An 18,031-nucleotide genomic window follows, 5' to 3' on the forward strand; every position below is an offset into this window, starting at 1 on the left:
GTGTATAGTCACCACCCCTGGATGAGCTGTGTGCTTTGAAACAAGGAGCATAAGGAGGTTCTTGGCTTCAGGAATTTGGCTCAATGCGTCTATCCATTTGAGCCATGTCCACCATTGCACCTGCTTCTTCTGGAGCCAGACTTACACATTATCACCATTATTCTTCAATAGCACTGAAATTGCACTAATGTATGAAATCTGTGTCTTCCCTTTCTTTCTCTGGCACAAACTTGAATCTCCAGGAGCTTGTGGGAATGGGTTGGGGGGTTGAAAACTACATTCTGGAATCACTGCTTGAGACATTTTTTTATTATATTGTTTTCAAGTGATTCTGGTGACGAAAGTAGTATAGTTACAGGGTAAGCAAACACTAACTGATAACAATCAGATGGTAAGGACCTCTGCTTTAATCTGCTGCATGAGAGGTAACTGCTACTCATTTCTGAGGCAATTATCCACTTAAGAGTGTGGGATTGGAGAGGCCCTTCCGATACAGTCAGTGGTGCTCATAAAAGAACTGCTACCTTCAACAGAGAAGAATTTGGGCACCAGTGATGAATTCATTGCTTTCATTTGTATCTTACAGAAGCAACAAGCTCCTAATGTAAATATCAAGACATGGCTAACACTCCCATCGTATCCAGTTTGTTTTTTAAACTCTTGAATGCCCAAGAAATAAGGAAGAGGCAGCACGGCAAGGGCAGAGGAGTCTAGACCAAGGGTTGGAAAACCATGGCCCACCAACTGGCCACCTCCTTCTGTAAATAAAGTTTTACTGGGCTTCCCTGGTGGCGCAGTGGTTGAGAGTCCGCCTGCCGATGCAGGGGACACGGGTTCATGCCCTGGTCTGGGGAAGATCCCACGTGCTGCGGAGCGGCTGGGCCCGTGAGCCATGGCCGCTGAGCCTGCGCGTCCGGAGCCTGTGCTCCGCAATGGGAGAGGCCACAGCAGTGAGAGGCCCGCATACTAAAAAAAAAAAAAAAAAATTTTACTGACACCAGCCATGCTCATTTGTTTATATACTGTCTATGGCTGCTTTCATACTACAATGGCAGAGTTGAGTGGTTGCCACAGACATTGTATGGCCAACAAACCCCAAAATATTTACTCTCTGTGTCGTTACAGGAAGAGTTTGCAGACCCCCTGGTCTAGACAGTCAGATGAGTCAAGTCTTGGCTAAAGGTCCCCGACTCACAATGCCAAGAGGAGGACAGGGTTGGCTCCGGTTGTTGTCGTGCAGTGTGTAATTTAAAAAATCTTTACAAGTCAGTACAAGTAAATCTCCTATTCACCTTACTTTGGAGACGCAATATGGAAAGTAAAGTTAGGTCTGAATATATTTTCTATGTTACCTAAACTCCTGAAGCATTGCTGGATTGTGCAAATGTGCATGTCAATGCCATTTCTTACAACTTTTAAAAGATGCAAATGCTGGCGACCGCTAAAGTATTGGCATTATGCTTGTCTCCGTGCAAAACTCTACAACGTGCAAAACCACGTGCTATAGCTATAAATATAGTCCCACTTCAAGTAAAACTCTTCTGTCTAATTATTTCCCAAATCTTTGAAACCAGTTTTAAGAGTCACAAGAAATCTGTAGTTTAAGACACCAGACATATTTCTTAGCTGAGCCTTCCAATGCCAACATGTTGGACCAAGTTCAGTAAAACATGCCATAAATTATATGACTATGTTATTTGAATTAATGGGATACTTTCCACAGTGGCAGGAATTGTTACCAGGAGTTCAAAAGCCAGACATGGGCTCTAGGTTATTATTCATACATTGGTGATGGATTTGAATCTCACCTTTGTGGGCCAGTTTGGTTGGTCTGGTCAGGAATGCAGGTCATGACAAAGAACAAAGATAAAAGACCCAAAGCAGTTAAGACTATAGTTTCAATAGTTCTGAGTTAAACAACCAAACAAATGCAAGACAGTTAGCTGGAATAATATTGGACTGGCCTGTCAGAAGTGATCTGAAATGTCATTAAGGATGGGGCTTATTATTTGGTGTTGGTGATAATGAAAGCTAGCTCTTTTCTTCTCATTTAAATATTAGGAGATCATAAATAATAACAGATATGATTATGGACTCTACCTGCAAATGTATCTTTGTAGCTATGTCACTATGGCAGCGGAAGAGCCATTCAGGGCATGGCAGCACCTGGGTTTCCTCCCTTGACTTAGGTTGGACCCCTTGGCTGTGTTCCATGTCTACAGATTTGAAAAGGCTGAAATCCAGTTCTCTAATCGTAACTGTTCTTTTACCTAGAAGAATTTTATTCTAAAGCTTGAAGTAATGCCTTGAGGAAGAAACAGAGTGTTAGTGAAAATATCACTAAGAACTTAAATATGATCTTTGAGACGTGTTAAAAGTTAAAACATAAATACCCACTTGATACATTATAAGATCTCAACAAATAAAGGCATAGTATATGAAGTTTGTCTTCAGTTTCAATTCAAGTATAATAGGATCGTACAGCTGAAGAAAACGTCACCATTCTATTACATTTTTATTTAAAAAATTGGTACTAATTCTTAAAGTTTTCCTTTCTTAAGCTTAAAAAAGTCCACCAGTCAAGGTCTTTTGATTTTGGTGTACCCCATCATAGAATGGGGTATAAATTCTAATTTAAAGACACTCTTAATTTTCAAAGGATTTTGTGATAGGGCTGGTTTTCAGAAAAGATGATTCACCGCTCAATTTGGGAATAGGAAGGTGAAATGTTTTGGGGGAGGTTCATAAAAGATGTCTTAGGAAAAATGAATGCTCTCAAACCTTTGGTTTAGGAGCGAGGTGGTGGGGCTAAAGTGTCCCTTTAAAACAAAGCAACTGACCTTGCAAGCTGTATGGGAAAAGCAACCGATGTGTTCTGCAGCCAACTCGTGAACGCACATTTTTGTGTGACATTCCTGCTTGGGCAGCCAGGCTCTAATTAAGATCTAGCCAGTTCGATGATCACTAGGGAGAGGTCCAGGGTGTGGGGAACACTTCAAATCACATTCCATGCACACATTAGACTGTCAAAGCTTAGGAAGGCCCTGATAGTCCATAGACATGGAGGTGGGGTAAAGGACTCTGAAACAAATGGGAGCACATGTCAGCATAAAATAGCTGCTGACACAAATTGAACATGTGCAATTTTTTAAAAGGTGGTATCGAATAACAGGCCAGCAGCCATCCCTCTCGGCATTTCAGACCTCTTTCTTCTCTACACTCGGGCTCTTTGTGGAGTCACTTCCATCAGGCAAAGTTCCATAGGATAAGCCGTTTGAATCTGGCTGTATTTTGTCCAACGTTTGTTTCCCTGTGGAGATAAGAATCACAAAGAATCTTTTGAGCTCTTTCAGAAGAATAAGTCTTAATAATTTCTCCTCTATCTAGGCCACATTTTATTCCCTTGAAAAAATACTAGGTGGTCACCCTCTAAGTAGAAGAGATAAACGTCAAGGAAGAAAGGTCCATGGAACTCCACGCCCCTTGATGTGTCATCATTGCTGTCCACGTGACCGAGCCGTCTCCCACCCAGGCTCTACCATGCTGAGCACGGAAATCAGGTTGGATCAGTCAGGAGATTAACATGAAGCATGCACTCATCTCCAAACCTCTCTCCCCAGTGTTCTGTCTCCTTGTTCATGTTTAGTCTAATGCACATAACAACAGAGAAAAACAGTCTTTCATAGTGGCTTCTAAAGCTGTTACTGATCCTATGTATGGGGCTGTGTGAAATGAAAAATAGAGTTAAAAAGAAGTAAACTTTATTCCCTACCGAAGAGCCCCTAACCATACAAGGCATCTCTAACACACACGCTTGCCATGAATGCTGATACGATGGCTCGAATGCGAAAGAGAACACAGAACTCATAGGGCCATATTTTCTCAGTCATAGGGATGAGGCTTTAATGGTGTTTGCTTCAAAGGCTTGGTCCTAGCAGAATGGTGGAGGAAGCTGTGAGAACATCACTGCTGTTTGTCTAGAAACCTATTGGTCACCCCAGATCCCTAGCAAAACTGGAGACTGTTGGGGGTGGTGAGCAGGGGAGGAGGTGGGGACACTGCAGCCCGTTTCCTTTGTTCTGGTTATGGCTTGTGTTGTCTACGTGACAGAAGCTAGTTATTCTCGGTGAGAGTGGAGAGCTGTTCATTCTTTTTCAGATTCTTTACCCATGTAGGTTATTACAGAATATTGAGTAGAGTTCCCAGTGCCATACAGTAGGTCCTTGTTGGTTATCTATTTTTTATATGGTAGTGTGTGTATGTTAGTCCCAAACTCCTAATTTATCTCTCTCTAAACTCCTATTTATCCACAGGATGAATGAGGTAAGGAAGAGGGGAAGAAGCTCACGTTCAGGTGATCGAGAAGAACGTCTCTCTTGGCCCTACAGTGCACAGGCCACCTCCGTCTGAGCACCTGACTTTCTGGCCCTAGATGGTCCCTCAAAGGCTCTCCAAGCAACAAGGGTCTGTTCTTGCCACTCCTACTCCTTTCCCTATCCTTTTCCAATTTAAAGAAACCTAAAAAGGAAATTTGCAACATCACCCAAATCAAGAAAACAGGATCAGTTCTTTTCTAACCCCAGTGTTCTGTGCAAAGCCAATATTCAAATAAATGATTATTAACATTTACAGTTAAACTATCACCTCTGGTTTCATCATTAAATGTACATGTTTTTGAGGGTAAGAATTATGTTTTAGATTAATTTTACACCCCAAATCATACCAGCAATGATTAATTTATAAGGAGAAAATTTTCTATTCTAAATGAAGGAATATACAGTTTTACCAGGGACATGTCCAATATCAATGTAAGACTGTGGCAGACGTTCCTTTCCTCGATTTCTTGTGACCAAAACCACACCAAGGAATGACAGAAAACACCTGTAAGAATAATGGTAATAAAGAACACAAGATCACTGAAAGAACTCACAGTGTTAAAAAGCTGAATTCCATATTCGACATGATGACATACATTCCACTGGTTTTATTCTTTCTGTTTCTCATGGTAGGCTGCCTAGAACTTGTCTTAATTGCTGCAGCCAATAATATTTGTCCCCAGAACCAAGACCTGGGCAGCTTCCAATAAGTCTCTGCTTCAGGTTTTTACCATCTGGAGGCTAATTTAGGCTCTAAACCCTTTGGGTAGACACTAGGTCTCATTTTCTATCCATGCATGCCCAGACTCATTACTGGCATGCAACACGAGCAAAAAATAATTTATTCTTTAATTTTCTAAGATATTTTGTTGTCCTTGGCCATAAGAATAGTCATGGTTTCCAGATCCCAGAAGTTTAGCCTCGCCCAAAAATCTTATGAGATTGAATTCTCAAGATAGATGATTTTCTACACTGAAAAGAGTCTGGGCTCAAGCTTGCATAACAATGGTCATGCAGGATACCACATCAAGAAGCAACTAAGCATTCATAGGGTGCCAGCTGGAACCAATGGAAGAATTGATACATTGGCGCTATTCTGTCAACGTTCTGCTCTCTGTTTGCCACAATGCCAGCAGTGACTGTCCTCCAAATCTCTAGGCAGGGTTAAAGCTGGGCACCCAGACACAGGAGAGGGATGGCATCAATCTGATGTTATTAGGTCCAAAGGTAGGGATCTGCCCCAGTCTCGGCCTTTTGATCTAGGTGATCCTAGAGGCATCTGTGGTTCCCTGATTGAGATCTAACCTAGGGGTTCCCAAGGGTGGGGTAGGTCTGATAGAGTATAAAAATGTGGAGTAGCTACGAGGGCCAGTGGATTTACCTTGACTTTGTACTGGAACAGAAAATCCCCAATGTTTCAGAACCCTCAGAGAGATACTTAAATCACAAAGACCCTGAGCCCTGGGTAGGGTGTTAAGTTGAAAAATATGTTTCTTTTAGGAACTCGGGGAACTGATGTTTCTTATATAATTTTCCAATTTTCTATGCCTCAGGTACAATGCCAAAAATCTCACATAAAAGTAATAGGGTTTCACATACCTTACTTCTGAGACATTTACTCACCCAAAAAGATATATAAATATAGTGAGAAAAGTTGCACCAAGGAATTCCTTATAAAATATGATACCTACCGTAGAAATAGAAGATAACATTAATTTCAGGGTAAGAATATTTACAATAGCTACATATTGTTTTTCAAATTAATATATTATTTTTTCTAAGTATAGTTACCCTTAAAATGCACATCCTGTAGTTTAAAAGTATTTGCATGCCATACTAACATTTTCAGTGATTCCAAAAGAACACAGATTTGTAGACTTTATATAATGTAAGTATCATTATTAAAAAGTCAGCACCATTAACGTAACTTTTGCCAACAGAAATTTTTTATCCAGTCCGAGATTTGTCCCACTGGCATGTGCAAGAAAACAAAACTCGAGTGATATTTTCCACCTACAGTTTTAAGCCTGGGGTCAGCAAGCCTGACCTGTGCATCTGGGTGGACTCTGGGCCTTTGACACAGCGCTCGCACTTCAGGCCAGCTGCTCCCCATGCTGTCAGTCTTGGCAACACCCTGCGGTTTCTGGGTCTGGCACACGCTCATTCAGGCACTGGAGGTTGCAGATGTGCTACCCCAGCTCCATTTCTCACTGCCAACCCCTCTCCCATCTCCTTCATCTGGTCTTTCCTTCTGGGTGAAGGGAAATGTGGATGTGTCCTTTACTCTGATGAGCTTTTCTTCTCTCCTTGTTAGTCTCAATGATTTCCTCTTGGCCTATGGTCCCAAAGCCTTCGTAGACTTTTTACTAAATAAGTTATCTTTAAATTATATATTACTTGGAATCAAATTTTGTGTGTGTGTGGTGTTGGCCTTGTTACCAGACAGGGGCTTTCTCAGTCTGAAGTCTATCTCCTCACCTAGAGGATAAACTTCCTACAGGAATAAGCCATGTCCCATTCTGATGAATATTTGTTGAATGAATCAACACTTCTGAAGCACTTTTCCATGTTATTACACATTTCCTTGTGATCATTTTAATGTTTTCTTGTTATTCTGAGCTGGTGCCCCATAATATTCATTTCTTGAAGGACATTTTAAATTGTTTCAAACGTTTTGCTTTTGTAAAGTGTCAATAAACTTCTCTACATATTTTTTTCCCAGTATTTTAGGATTTTTTGTTGTTGTCGCTTTAAGAGGAATTTCTGTTCAAACAGAGCAAAAACTAAAAAAAGCGTAGTAAGATACACATAACATAACATTTACCATCCTAAACATTTTAAAGTTTACAGTGCAGTTGTGTTAAGTATACAGTCATCACTCGGTACCCACAGGATTTGGTCGTAGGACCCCTCCGCGGATACCAAAATCTGAGGATGCTCAGGTCCCTTATGTAAAATGGCATAATATTTGCATATAACCTACACACATCCTCCACAGATACTTTAAATCATCTCTAGATTACTTATAATACCTAATACAGCGTAAATGCTATGCGAATAGTTGCTCTCATGCGGCATATTAAATTTTTGCTTTTTGGAATTTTCTGGAATTTTGGGGGGGAGGGGATATTTTCTATCCACTGTTGGTTATATCCACAGATGCAGAACTGTTGATATAGAGGGCCAACTATATTCATATTGTTGTGCAACCAATCTTCAGAACTTCTTATCTTGTGAAACTGAAACTCTATACCCATTAAACAACTTCCCCATTTCTGCCTCCACCCAGCCCCTGGCAATCACCACTCTACTTTCCATTTCTGTAAGTTTGACTACTCTGGATACCTCATATAAGTGGAATCATACAGTATTTGTCCTTTTGTGACTGGCTTGTTTCACTTAGCATAATGTCCTCAAGGTTCATCCATGTTGTAGCATGTATCAAAAATTCTTTCCTTTTTGATGGTTGAATAACATTCCATTGTATGTATACATCACATATTCTTTACCCATTCATCTGTCAATTTATGTTGCTTCTGTCATTTGGCTATTGTGAATAATGCTGCTATGAACCTAGGTGTACAAATATCTGTTTGAGTCCCTGCTTTCAATTCTTTCGGACATATACCCAGAAGTAGAATTGCTGGATCATATGGTAATTCTATGCTTAATTTTTTGAGGAACTGCCATAGTGGCTACACCATTTTACATTCCCACTAACAGTGCACAAGGGTTCCAATTTCTTCATATACTTGCCAACATTTGTTATTTTATTTATTTATTTGCTAGTAGTCATCCTAATGGGTGTGAAGTGGTTTTGGTTTGCATTTTCCTAATGATTAGTGATGTTGAACATCTTTTCATGTGCTTGTTGGCCAAGCACAAGTACATCTTCTTTGAAGAGATGTCTTAATCAAGTCCTTTGCCCATTTTTTAATTGGGTTATTTGTTTTTTGTTTCTGAGCTGTAGGATCAAAGAGTGGAAACATTTTTAAGGCTCTTGATAAAAACTCTGAAACTCAGTTCTAGGAGGGAGGTACCATGGTACCCGACTCCACGAGAGTGCCCGCAACACTTCAGCCTCGTCAGCATTGATTATTGAGATGAAAAGAGCAAAACAAAAACTTTACTAATTTAGCAGGCAATATATGGTATCTCATTTTCGTTTTAAGCTATACTTTTTGATGGGGGCAAAGAGGAGAAGTAAGTCAAGAAGCTTCACCTCCATTCCACTCTTCAGTAACATCAGGTGAACTATTATCACTCCCAGAAAGTTCCAGCTTCCCTGACTCATCAGTTACTTGCTTTGCTAAGTATTCAGATCCAGCCCTGTTGGTCCTCCTATAAAACCTTCTTTTCAGGGGAACTACATGTCTTACACATCTTTAGCACAGCCATCTTAATTATTATGCTGTACGTCACGCCTATAAATGTTTTTGGCCTTGCTCTTTTCCTTTTTCAATATTTCTAGGGCACACAAGTGTACAATCTTTTGTTACTTTCTTTTGTCAACAAGCATAAAATGCTAAAAAAAAATTAGATGTTTTCGGATATAATCTTTCTCTTTAAAAGTATGTTTCAATTTTGGGAAACAGAAAATGCATTAATTACATTTAAAAATTGCCCCCTGGCAGTCACCCTGTTTGCCATGAAATAAAAAAGATGTGTCCATTAGGCAACAGATAATACCTAATTACCTCCCAAATACGTAAACTTTGCATTGGGAAATGAAGTCCCAATATGACAGGGTAGTAAATACATCTAATAAGCCAATGAACTAAGGTATACCAGTACCAAACTTACAAATGATATACCTGAATCGACTGTATTTTTGTTTGGACCAAGTTTCAAATTTATACTTTTTTAACACTATTGTGTCTGACATATTTAAAAAATTGTCCATAGAAAGAAAAGAACTACAATAGTAGAAAAAGAGAGGCCAGAACAGTAAAGGTAGTAGTTTCTGTTCTCATCTGTCTGGCCTTCCCTGGAACACTGGATTCTCGTTTGGATCCCTCTCTCTGATGCAAGTGGTGAGCACCAGGGAGGGAAGAGTTCATCGAACTGGGGATGTTTGGTCCAGAGACAGGACACAGGAGGACCTGCGCTTTGATTATCAGAAGGGCTGGCAAGGAGAAGACTCTAGAAAGCAGAACTAAGATGAGCATCTGGAATTCACAGGGAGGCTTATTTCAGTTCCAATACAGGGGAATACTTTCTAATAATTAGAGCTCTCCAAATTATTAGAGTGATTCAAACCAGGACTGAACTGTCTCGGGGCACAGAGAGCACTGGGGAACTTTCACACAAAGTAGAAGAACCTCTCCTAGAGGATGTTATGGAGGAAGTTCAGACACTGGGCGGTAGCTAGGAGGATGTGGGCTATACATTCCTTATAACCAAAATAGTCCTTGATTTTCTCATTACTTTGAGGGAGACTTCATTTATGCTTGTTATGGGGATAGAATCACCTAAGCATAGAAAGCCAAAACTCACCTGCAATAATGGCACTGACGGTAAAGAAAGTATGGTTAATGGGCACCACCGTCGCTGTATTGTAGAGTTTTGTGGCTTGATTCAGGAGCCTAGAGCAGAAGGCACTTACTGAAGCTCTGTCTTTAAGAGACGCTCAACAATAAGTTAACAATAACATCGAGAAATGCATGTTCTTTAGCTACAACTACAAAGGGAAAGGAAGTGCAGTAAAAGGGCATTTCCAATCAGCAGTCATAGCTTATATGCATCTGATGTATGAGATCAGATGTCAGGTTTTACGGTCTGTTTAAACCAACAACAGTAACAATGAAAAGCAATTAATCATATTTGGAGGCCACAGAAGTTTTGAGTTGGAAGCAATTCAAGCTGCTGGACCAGTATCACACTGGGGCTGATTCATTAGGATAGACTTTAGAACCTGTTAAATATCATATCGGGGAATGGTATAGCTATCCCTTGACATGCCACGTGCCAAGAAAGAAGATGGAGAAGTAAAGGAATGTTTAATGTTTCAAAAACAATGCTCAGCCCTCCAGCTGCAGAGCACATGTGGGAGCTCAGCTTCCCACTTTGGCCGCCAACATGGTTCAGGTTCCCACAACTGCACCGTGCAGCCCTGTCAGGGACTAGACCTTTTCTGAAGCAGTGCATTGCATTGACATCACCTGGGCACTTTAAAAAGCACTAGTGTTTAGGTCCTATTCTAGAGCAATTGAAAAAAAAAATTTGTGAGTAGAGCCCAAGTGTTCCTCTATGTGTGTGTGTACATGCATGTACACACACATGCATGTACACAGGCATGTAAGTATATATGTGCATGTATACATATATGTACCAAAAAACCTCCTCAGGTAATGAATTGTAATGGGAAGCCAGGGCTGAGAACCATGGTTCTACAGTTCTAGTGTGGTCACACAGTTCTAGGGTGAGAGGTGCAGGGACTGAAACAAGGGTGATAGGAATGTAGTTTACCTTCAGTTGTATCTGGCTTTTAAATTCGTGAAGCAGAGTTTAAAGATAATGATGCTAATCGGTAAATTCTGAAAGCTATTGTAACTGTACCGATTAATTCAGAAGAGAGGTGAAACAAAGCAGTTTCATGATTCAAGTGTTAGATACACACTTGGTCTTATAAACAAACAAAAGAAACAGTTTGTTTATGACAAATGAAACAGTGACAGAACATTGGATTTCTCCGGTAACACACTCCGTGTAACAGGGTCCATATCCAACCCGTAACAATTAGACTTGACTTCTAGCACCTAAGGAAGGAACCACTCTCCTCCAAAATTTGGGCTTTGACTTCCTGGCTGGCACTGGGCTGGTGCTCCTGCATAGCATTTTGGGGTAAACAGAAAACTTTCTGGTGGACTCAGGAGAACCTAGCAGCAAAGGCAAAATATCATGATGTGAAATGGAGGGGAAGAGATTGGAGCAGATGGAGGTGGGGGGAGAGAAGAGCAGAAATTAAAAATGTTCCATATCACCACTGTGAGGCCCCAAGAGAAATGGAAAACAATCATTCTGCAATCCCGTGGGTGCAAGGAAAATTCTGGCTGAAGATGCAAAGTTTTGGGGAAAGGATTTCCCTCCCGGCCAAACGTCTGGTTTTGTCCATCTCTGGGCAATTAATGAGTATGCGCTAAGAAATGAAGGTGAAGGGTTCATGTATTTCCTATATTTAGAATGAAATCCTGGATGTGGACCTGCCCCTTTGATTTATTGCTAATGACAACCTGTGTGCGATGGATATTAATTACAAGCAGAAGAGCATCAGGAAAGTATCAAAGTGCACTTAGCTGGATTATGGCCACACTTTAGAACTCACAAAACATGAAGGCAATGCTTCGTAAAAACTTATTATTGGATGTGAAGGATAAAGCCAGGGATATTGGCTGAGGATAAGCATAGACCCCTCACCCTTAGAAATCGGTTGCATCTAATTTTAATTATCATCTGAGGCCAATAATGATTAATGCTCAGAGAAGCACGGGAATGTTGAAAGGGCAGCGAGTATGTAAGAGCTAACTTACTTGACTTGGAAAACACAAGATGCTATCATGATGATAAACATGATATAGAAGATGGGATAAGTTAGTTGCATTTTATCCGTCACAGAAAAAGCGATCATGCCTGAGACGGCTTTTACTGAAATAACAGTCAATGAGGCTGAAAAAGAAAACACAAAACACAAATAAAATACATATCTGAGATAGAATTACAAATAAGTATCTTAACTTTATATGGTAGAGTAGTAAATACCCCTATTATGCTTTAAGAATGAAGACTGCCCTGAGAGGTGTAGGGTAGGTTGTGATGCCAGCCAAGCAGTAGTCCTGTTGCTCAAGCTGTGGCCTTTCCATTTGCTTAAATCAGCTAAAGATCTGCTGTGTGACTGAGTGCTTATCTTTGGAGCAAGATGCTTATTTTCCAGCCCTCACTGTTGAAAGGATGCTGTGGAGGTTATAATTACTAGTAGATGGGAAAGGAAGAAAACAATGAAGGGAGGAGATAAGAAAAGGCAGATTGCCCATGTGACATTAATGGGAAAATAACTATTAAACTATACTGAAAAAATTTAAAGCCAAATAGATGAGAAGACTGGAAAGTGAAAAGCAACTCACTCCGTGAGTTTACTAAGAGTTGTACTAAGTCTACACATGAGCCCTTTTGTTAGTAAACGCCTAGACGTTTTCATTAAAAATATTTTTTGACAAGGACGTTAATAGTAAGCAGGACAGAGCTGAGTATTCATTTCTCAGAGTCAACCCTAAATCTAAGATTTACATAAGCAATGTCTGTTTATTTTCTATGCTAAAAGAGGAACTTATCACTATGAGAACAAGTTTCTCATACGTTTCAAACAGCAATGAGGGAAAAGTGATTTGATAAGGTTATGTTAGAATGAAAGCAAGGAAGAATTTTCTGGAAACACAGTGTTTCTGTAGGAAGAAGAGAGTGTTTTCTTTTTGTCTTAGGTCTCTTGAAACTACTGTTGCATATAATTCCATAATTTAGCTGAAACCCACAGAAAGTTAAAAAATAATTTTTACATGAAATCAAATATCTGTAAGTCAAAGGCAGTGTGAAGAAGAAATACTATCTTTGATCTACTTGGTCATAATATATCTGAGCTTTATTCCTTTTAGCTTTTGAAAAGGATATATATATATATATATATATATATATATATATATATATATATAATTTTTAAAATAGCAGGTGATGGCCAACTAGGAAAAGCCTAGTTTTCTAAAAAATAAAAATATACTTTGACTTGAAGGTTACCAGGGCACACTTCCAAATTAGACATTTTCTTTCTGTTAAAAGTCATAATTAACAGAGGAGACCAGGTGATTAATTCTAAAAACAAACCCCCAATCTGAACAAAGAGGCCCTGACAGCTGGGCCCTTCTTCACCTTAAATGTTTTTTGACTTGGTCATTTTACATATTTTCTATAGATTATGAAAATAGTCCTATTTTAGCTAATCTAGAAATGGAAAATATCTATAGACATGTATGTCACTTGATGGTTTAAGTTTATAAGGTTAGCTCTTGAGGGACCTTGATTTCCTCCTAAACACTTGGCTTGAAATTAGAGCACGATGTGGTGATGGGCTTGTGGTCTGAACAGCCAGGTTTCCAAAAGAGATCATTCACGGAGTAAGAGTTGAACACATTGTTCCCTTCGCCTCAGAACCTCAGGGTTGCAAAGCCCACCTAATTCAACCACCATCTGATGTTAAATTTACTTAAATACAAAACAAAAACAAAACTAGAATTCTTTATTAAACAGCTAAACCAACTATCAGTTGCTAGAGTTAATCACTATATTTTCAAAGCACGCACAATCACCACCTGATTAATCACTGTTTATTGTTATTTCTAAGCTGGTGTTGAGTACTTCCAAGTTTTTTTGAGGGCAGGGGTGGTTAATGAGGATGGGTGGGAATACCAAATTGTAATGCAGTATCATTCTAATGCTGTAGATATAAAAGTAGAAAGTACTTAACATATGCACAGAAAAAATGGCTAGAAGAAACTACATCAAGATACTATCAGTGGCTATCTCTAGACAATGGGATTATGAATAAACTTTAAACTCATTTTTTTAAACTATAAAATGTATACATGCCCATTTACAAAAATATGGAAAATGCAGAAAAGTCTGGAAAGAAAAATAAAAATCACCTGTAATCTCAACACCCATCCCCAAATCTTTTTTTTTTTTTTATCTGCGGTACGCGGCCTCTCACCGCTGTGGCCCCTCCCGCTGTGGAGCACAGGTTCCGGACGCGCAGGCTCAGCGGCCATGGCTCACGGGCCTAGCCGCTCCGCGGCACGTGGGATCCTCCCGGACCGGGGCACGAACGCGCGTTCCCTGCATCGGCAGGCGGACTCTCAAGCACTGCGCCACCAGGGAAGTCCCCCAAATCATTTTTAACATTTGAGACTCTTTGTAGTTATTTTTCTATCGCTAAGCACAAATATATTATAACATGTGAATCATACAGTATATACTACTTAGGAACCAATTTTCCATCACCATTAAGTATTTTCTATGCCAGTAATTATTCTTCTAAAGTATGATTTTTATTGGCTGGAGAGTAAGCCTTTGTATGAATGGGAATGCCTTTTGGGAACTCCTTACTCTTAGATATTTTGATTGTATCCATTTTTTTGGTATTAAAAATGAAACTGTGATGAATATCCTTGAATACAAATCTTTGTGTATCATTCTGCCAATTTCTGTAGGAAAATCACCTAAAGGGCAATTACTGTGTTGACAGCCACTGTTCTTCTGAAATCTGTTGGTAAACTATCTTCTACAGAGGACCAGACACACTCCCATAAGATCATGCTGCAGTGCTCAATTATATGAATTTTTATATTTTATATTAAAATATTTTATAGTTTCTTTTTGTCTTTCTCTGTTTTCTTAATTCTCAGCAGTAGACACGTATTACTTTCATCATTTTAACAGTACGATTTTTGCCCAACATGAATTATGCTGACCCATGTTTAAAAGTCAGCCTTCTCAGTTTATTCCTAGTTCTTCCTCAGAACTGATTCTTGGGTTTATTTATCGATCCATTGCTTTTCTGCCTTCTAGTTCATTAATTTTTGCCTTTATCTTTACTAATTGTTCCTTTCTGCTTGCCTCAGCTTTATTTCTGTGCTTTTTTCCCCTAACTTCTTGAGTTGAGTACTTAATTGACTTACATTTAAAGCAATGAATTTCCTTCTGAATACAGCATTAGTCATAAACTATAGGCTTAATATTAAGTGTTTTCATAATAATTTAAGAAATATATGCTGTAATGAAATCGTGGTTTCTGCTTTGGCCCAGCTGCAGTTTAAGCATAGTGTTTAACATTCCCAGGTGGTACGGTTTTAGTGGTTCTATTTTTGTTATTATTTTCTGTTTTTATTTCACTGTGATCTGAAAATGTGGTCTGTACTATTTCAACTTCCTGGAATTTATCAAAAATTTCTTTGTGGCCAATTATAAGATCAGCTTTTGTAAATGTTACACAGGCACTTGAAAGAAGGTGTATCCTCTGCTTTCTGGATTTAGAGTTCAACCTTAGAGCTGCCAGATCAAAATTAAGCATTCAGTTTCTCTAATTTTACAGATTTTTCTGTCTCCTTATTTCCATGAGCTAAGAGAAGTCTCCTACTCCTCTTATACTTATGCTAATGTAGTTTCTGAAATAGCTGCTGCCCAGTCTACTGAGGGCCCCTGTCCCCTGATGCCTCCTCCTTCCAAGCCCCAGTCCTACCCTGATTAGCAACTAAATACTAATAGGGGAGCCTCCAGGATCCTCTGTTGCATTTACTGCTTCTGCCTTGATTTTAACTTAGATGGTAATATAATGACCTTCTGCTTTCTTTTACTTTCAATCTGAGTTACCTTGTTTAGATGAAATTGATGTATGAAGTCAAAATATTTCACAACCAGCAGAGGCCAGTCAGAAAGGGTGATGTTTCAATAACCCTTATAGAGCTGAACCAGAGGAAACTGGCTGAATCCAATTTCAGAATCTTTTTCAAAATCAATACGGGAATTTTTCTCAAGTACAATTTGGAAATCTTTCTTTTTCACTTGGTAAACTTACCCCATTTACATTTATGATCAAAGCTGATATGTATGGTCTTAATTCTGTTATCTTACTTTCCTATTTAAAATTTCCTTTATTTTCAATATTTTCCTACATAATGTGCATCTTTTCTCTTAGTTTGCTTTTGTTCTCCCTACCTGGTAATTTGGAAGAAAAAAATATAAAGTTTCTTTTCTGTTCTTTTGATTAACCACATACCTGAACATGTTCTAGAGTAAATTTGTTTCTATAAGTAACTATCACAAATGCAGCTCTTCCAATTCAAAGGAGAGTTGATGAAATGAAGAAATGAAACCTCCAGCACCTCATGAACATGGGAGCTGCAGCTGCCTCAAAGGTATAAATACAATGTACAAAGTTAGAGTTAACAACATGTGATGGATGGGTCATCTTAGGCAAAGAAAGAATTACAAATAAATTTTTGAAAAGGGAATTTCCCAAATGATTAGTGAGATCTCCTAGTGTTGATATATATATATATATATATATATATATATATATATATGTGTGTGTGTGTATATATATATATGTGTGTGTGTGTGTGTATATGTATGAGAGAGAGAGATACAGAGGAGTGGGGAGGGAGAATAGATTTAAAAAGATATAGAGGGCTGGGCTTCCCTGGTGGCGCAGTGGTTGAGAGTCCGCCTGCCGATGCAGGGGACACGGGTTCGTGCTCCAGTCTGGGAGGATCCCACATGCCGCGGAGCGGCTGGGCCCGTGAGCCATGGCTGCTGAGCCTGTGGGTCCAGAGCCTGTGCTCCGCAACGGGAGAGGCCACAACAGTGGGAGGCCCGCGTACAGGAAAAAAAAAAAAAAAAAAAAAAAAAAAAAAAAAATATATATATATATATATATATATATATATATAGAGAGAGAGAGAGAGAGAGAGAGAGAGAGAGAGAGAGGGCTTATGTAAGCATCAGTTTTCAAATCTTATAAGGTGCTTCTGGAGAAAAAGGAAACGAGTAGTTAAATAATGAATGAAAGAAATGTATTCAAGAAAAATCATACTGCTTACATTTGTTTCATATTAGCCATGTTTTAAAGTTTTCTTTTTTCTAAATGTAAATAGGATAGGCCTAGATAACTTCTGATACAAAAGTTTCATTTGGGTTTATTTATTTGTTTCTCTTTTAATATTCTTCAATTATTTACTAAGAAAAAAATCCCCAAATTGTCAGAGAGCAAATAAAATTATCAAGAAGTAAAAATCCTTAAATATATTAAAAATTAAACATATATCAATTGCAGCAATGGACATGCAAAGTACAATTTGCGTAACTGAGACTCAGTTTCTATAGATCAGAATTGAAAAGCAGAAACAATGAGAAAAAATAGAATGCTCAAATATTTTCCTTTAAACTCTTTTATGACTTAGCATGGCTACATTAGATAATTAGAAAACAAAAGAATACCCTTACCTAGAAGTGCCACGAGGGTTAGCAGAATCACAATGTGTTTCATTCCTTTCCTTTTATGGAAATATAGGAGAATGCAGAAAATGAGTATTTCTAAAACCTAGAAATGAAAAAGATGAAAAAGAGTAAAGTGTAAATTATTCTATCCGAAGTCTTCAGAATGGCACACTTCTCTTTTTGATTTTGCAACAACTATCATATGAGGGTTGAGGATGACTGGAGCTCCTAAGGACAATTATAAATATATGAGAACAGCATAAGGAGCCTTAGTGATCCAGACCTAGAGTTCTAACATCACCTACATGGCAATGATGCCCAAATCTAGACCTCCAGTCCTGACCTCCCAACTCCAGTCTCATTTATCCAGTTGTCTACCAGACATTTTCACATGCGTTTTTTTTTTTTTTTTTTTTTTTTGGCTGCGTTGGGTCTTTGCTGCACATGGGCTTTCTCTAGTTGTGGTGCACGGGCTTCTCACTGTGGTGTCTTCTCTTGTTGCGGAGCATGGGCTCTAGGCACGCAGGCTTCAGTAGTTGTGGCATGCGGGCTCAATAGTTGTGGCTCACGGGCTCTAGAGCACAGGCTTAGTAGTTGTGGTGCACAGGCTTAGTTGT

General features: G+C 39.0%; 1 protein-coding gene across 5 annotated transcripts in view; it reads right to left on the minus strand.

Annotated features, from left to right (window-relative positions):
• Positions 1-342: 342 nt before the first annotated feature.
• NIPAL2 (NIPA like domain containing 2) overlaps positions 343-18,031 on the minus strand; it is a 74,811-nt gene continuing 57,122 nt past the window's right edge. Inside the window, exons 6-12 of one of the 5 annotated variants that reach the window (XM_082858698.1) lie at positions 17,421-17,517; positions 11,906-12,041; positions 9,873-9,961; positions 6,000-6,063; positions 4,787-4,881; positions 4,349-4,518; positions 343-3,310 (exon numbers count right to left, since the gene is read on the minus strand). In XM_082858698.1, the coding sequence (XP_082714824.1) occupies positions 3,215-3,310; positions 4,349-4,518; positions 4,787-4,881; positions 6,000-6,063; positions 9,873-9,961; positions 11,906-12,041; positions 17,421-17,517 (747 nt within the window). In that variant the 3' untranslated portion in view covers positions 343-3,214. Of the gene's footprint in view, positions 3,311-3,710; positions 4,150-4,297; positions 4,519-4,786; positions 4,882-5,999; positions 6,064-9,872; positions 9,962-11,905; positions 12,042-17,420; positions 17,518-18,031 lie in introns of those variants that run through there. The other 4 variants (XM_082858699.1, XM_082858702.1, XM_082858700.1 and 1 more) reach the window with 4 other exon arrangements.

This window comes from Leucopleurus acutus, assembly GCF_964270905.1.
Source record: "Leucopleurus acutus genome assembly, chromosome: 17".
NCBI lineage: Eukaryota > Metazoa > Chordata > Mammalia > Artiodactyla > Delphinidae > Leucopleurus > Leucopleurus acutus.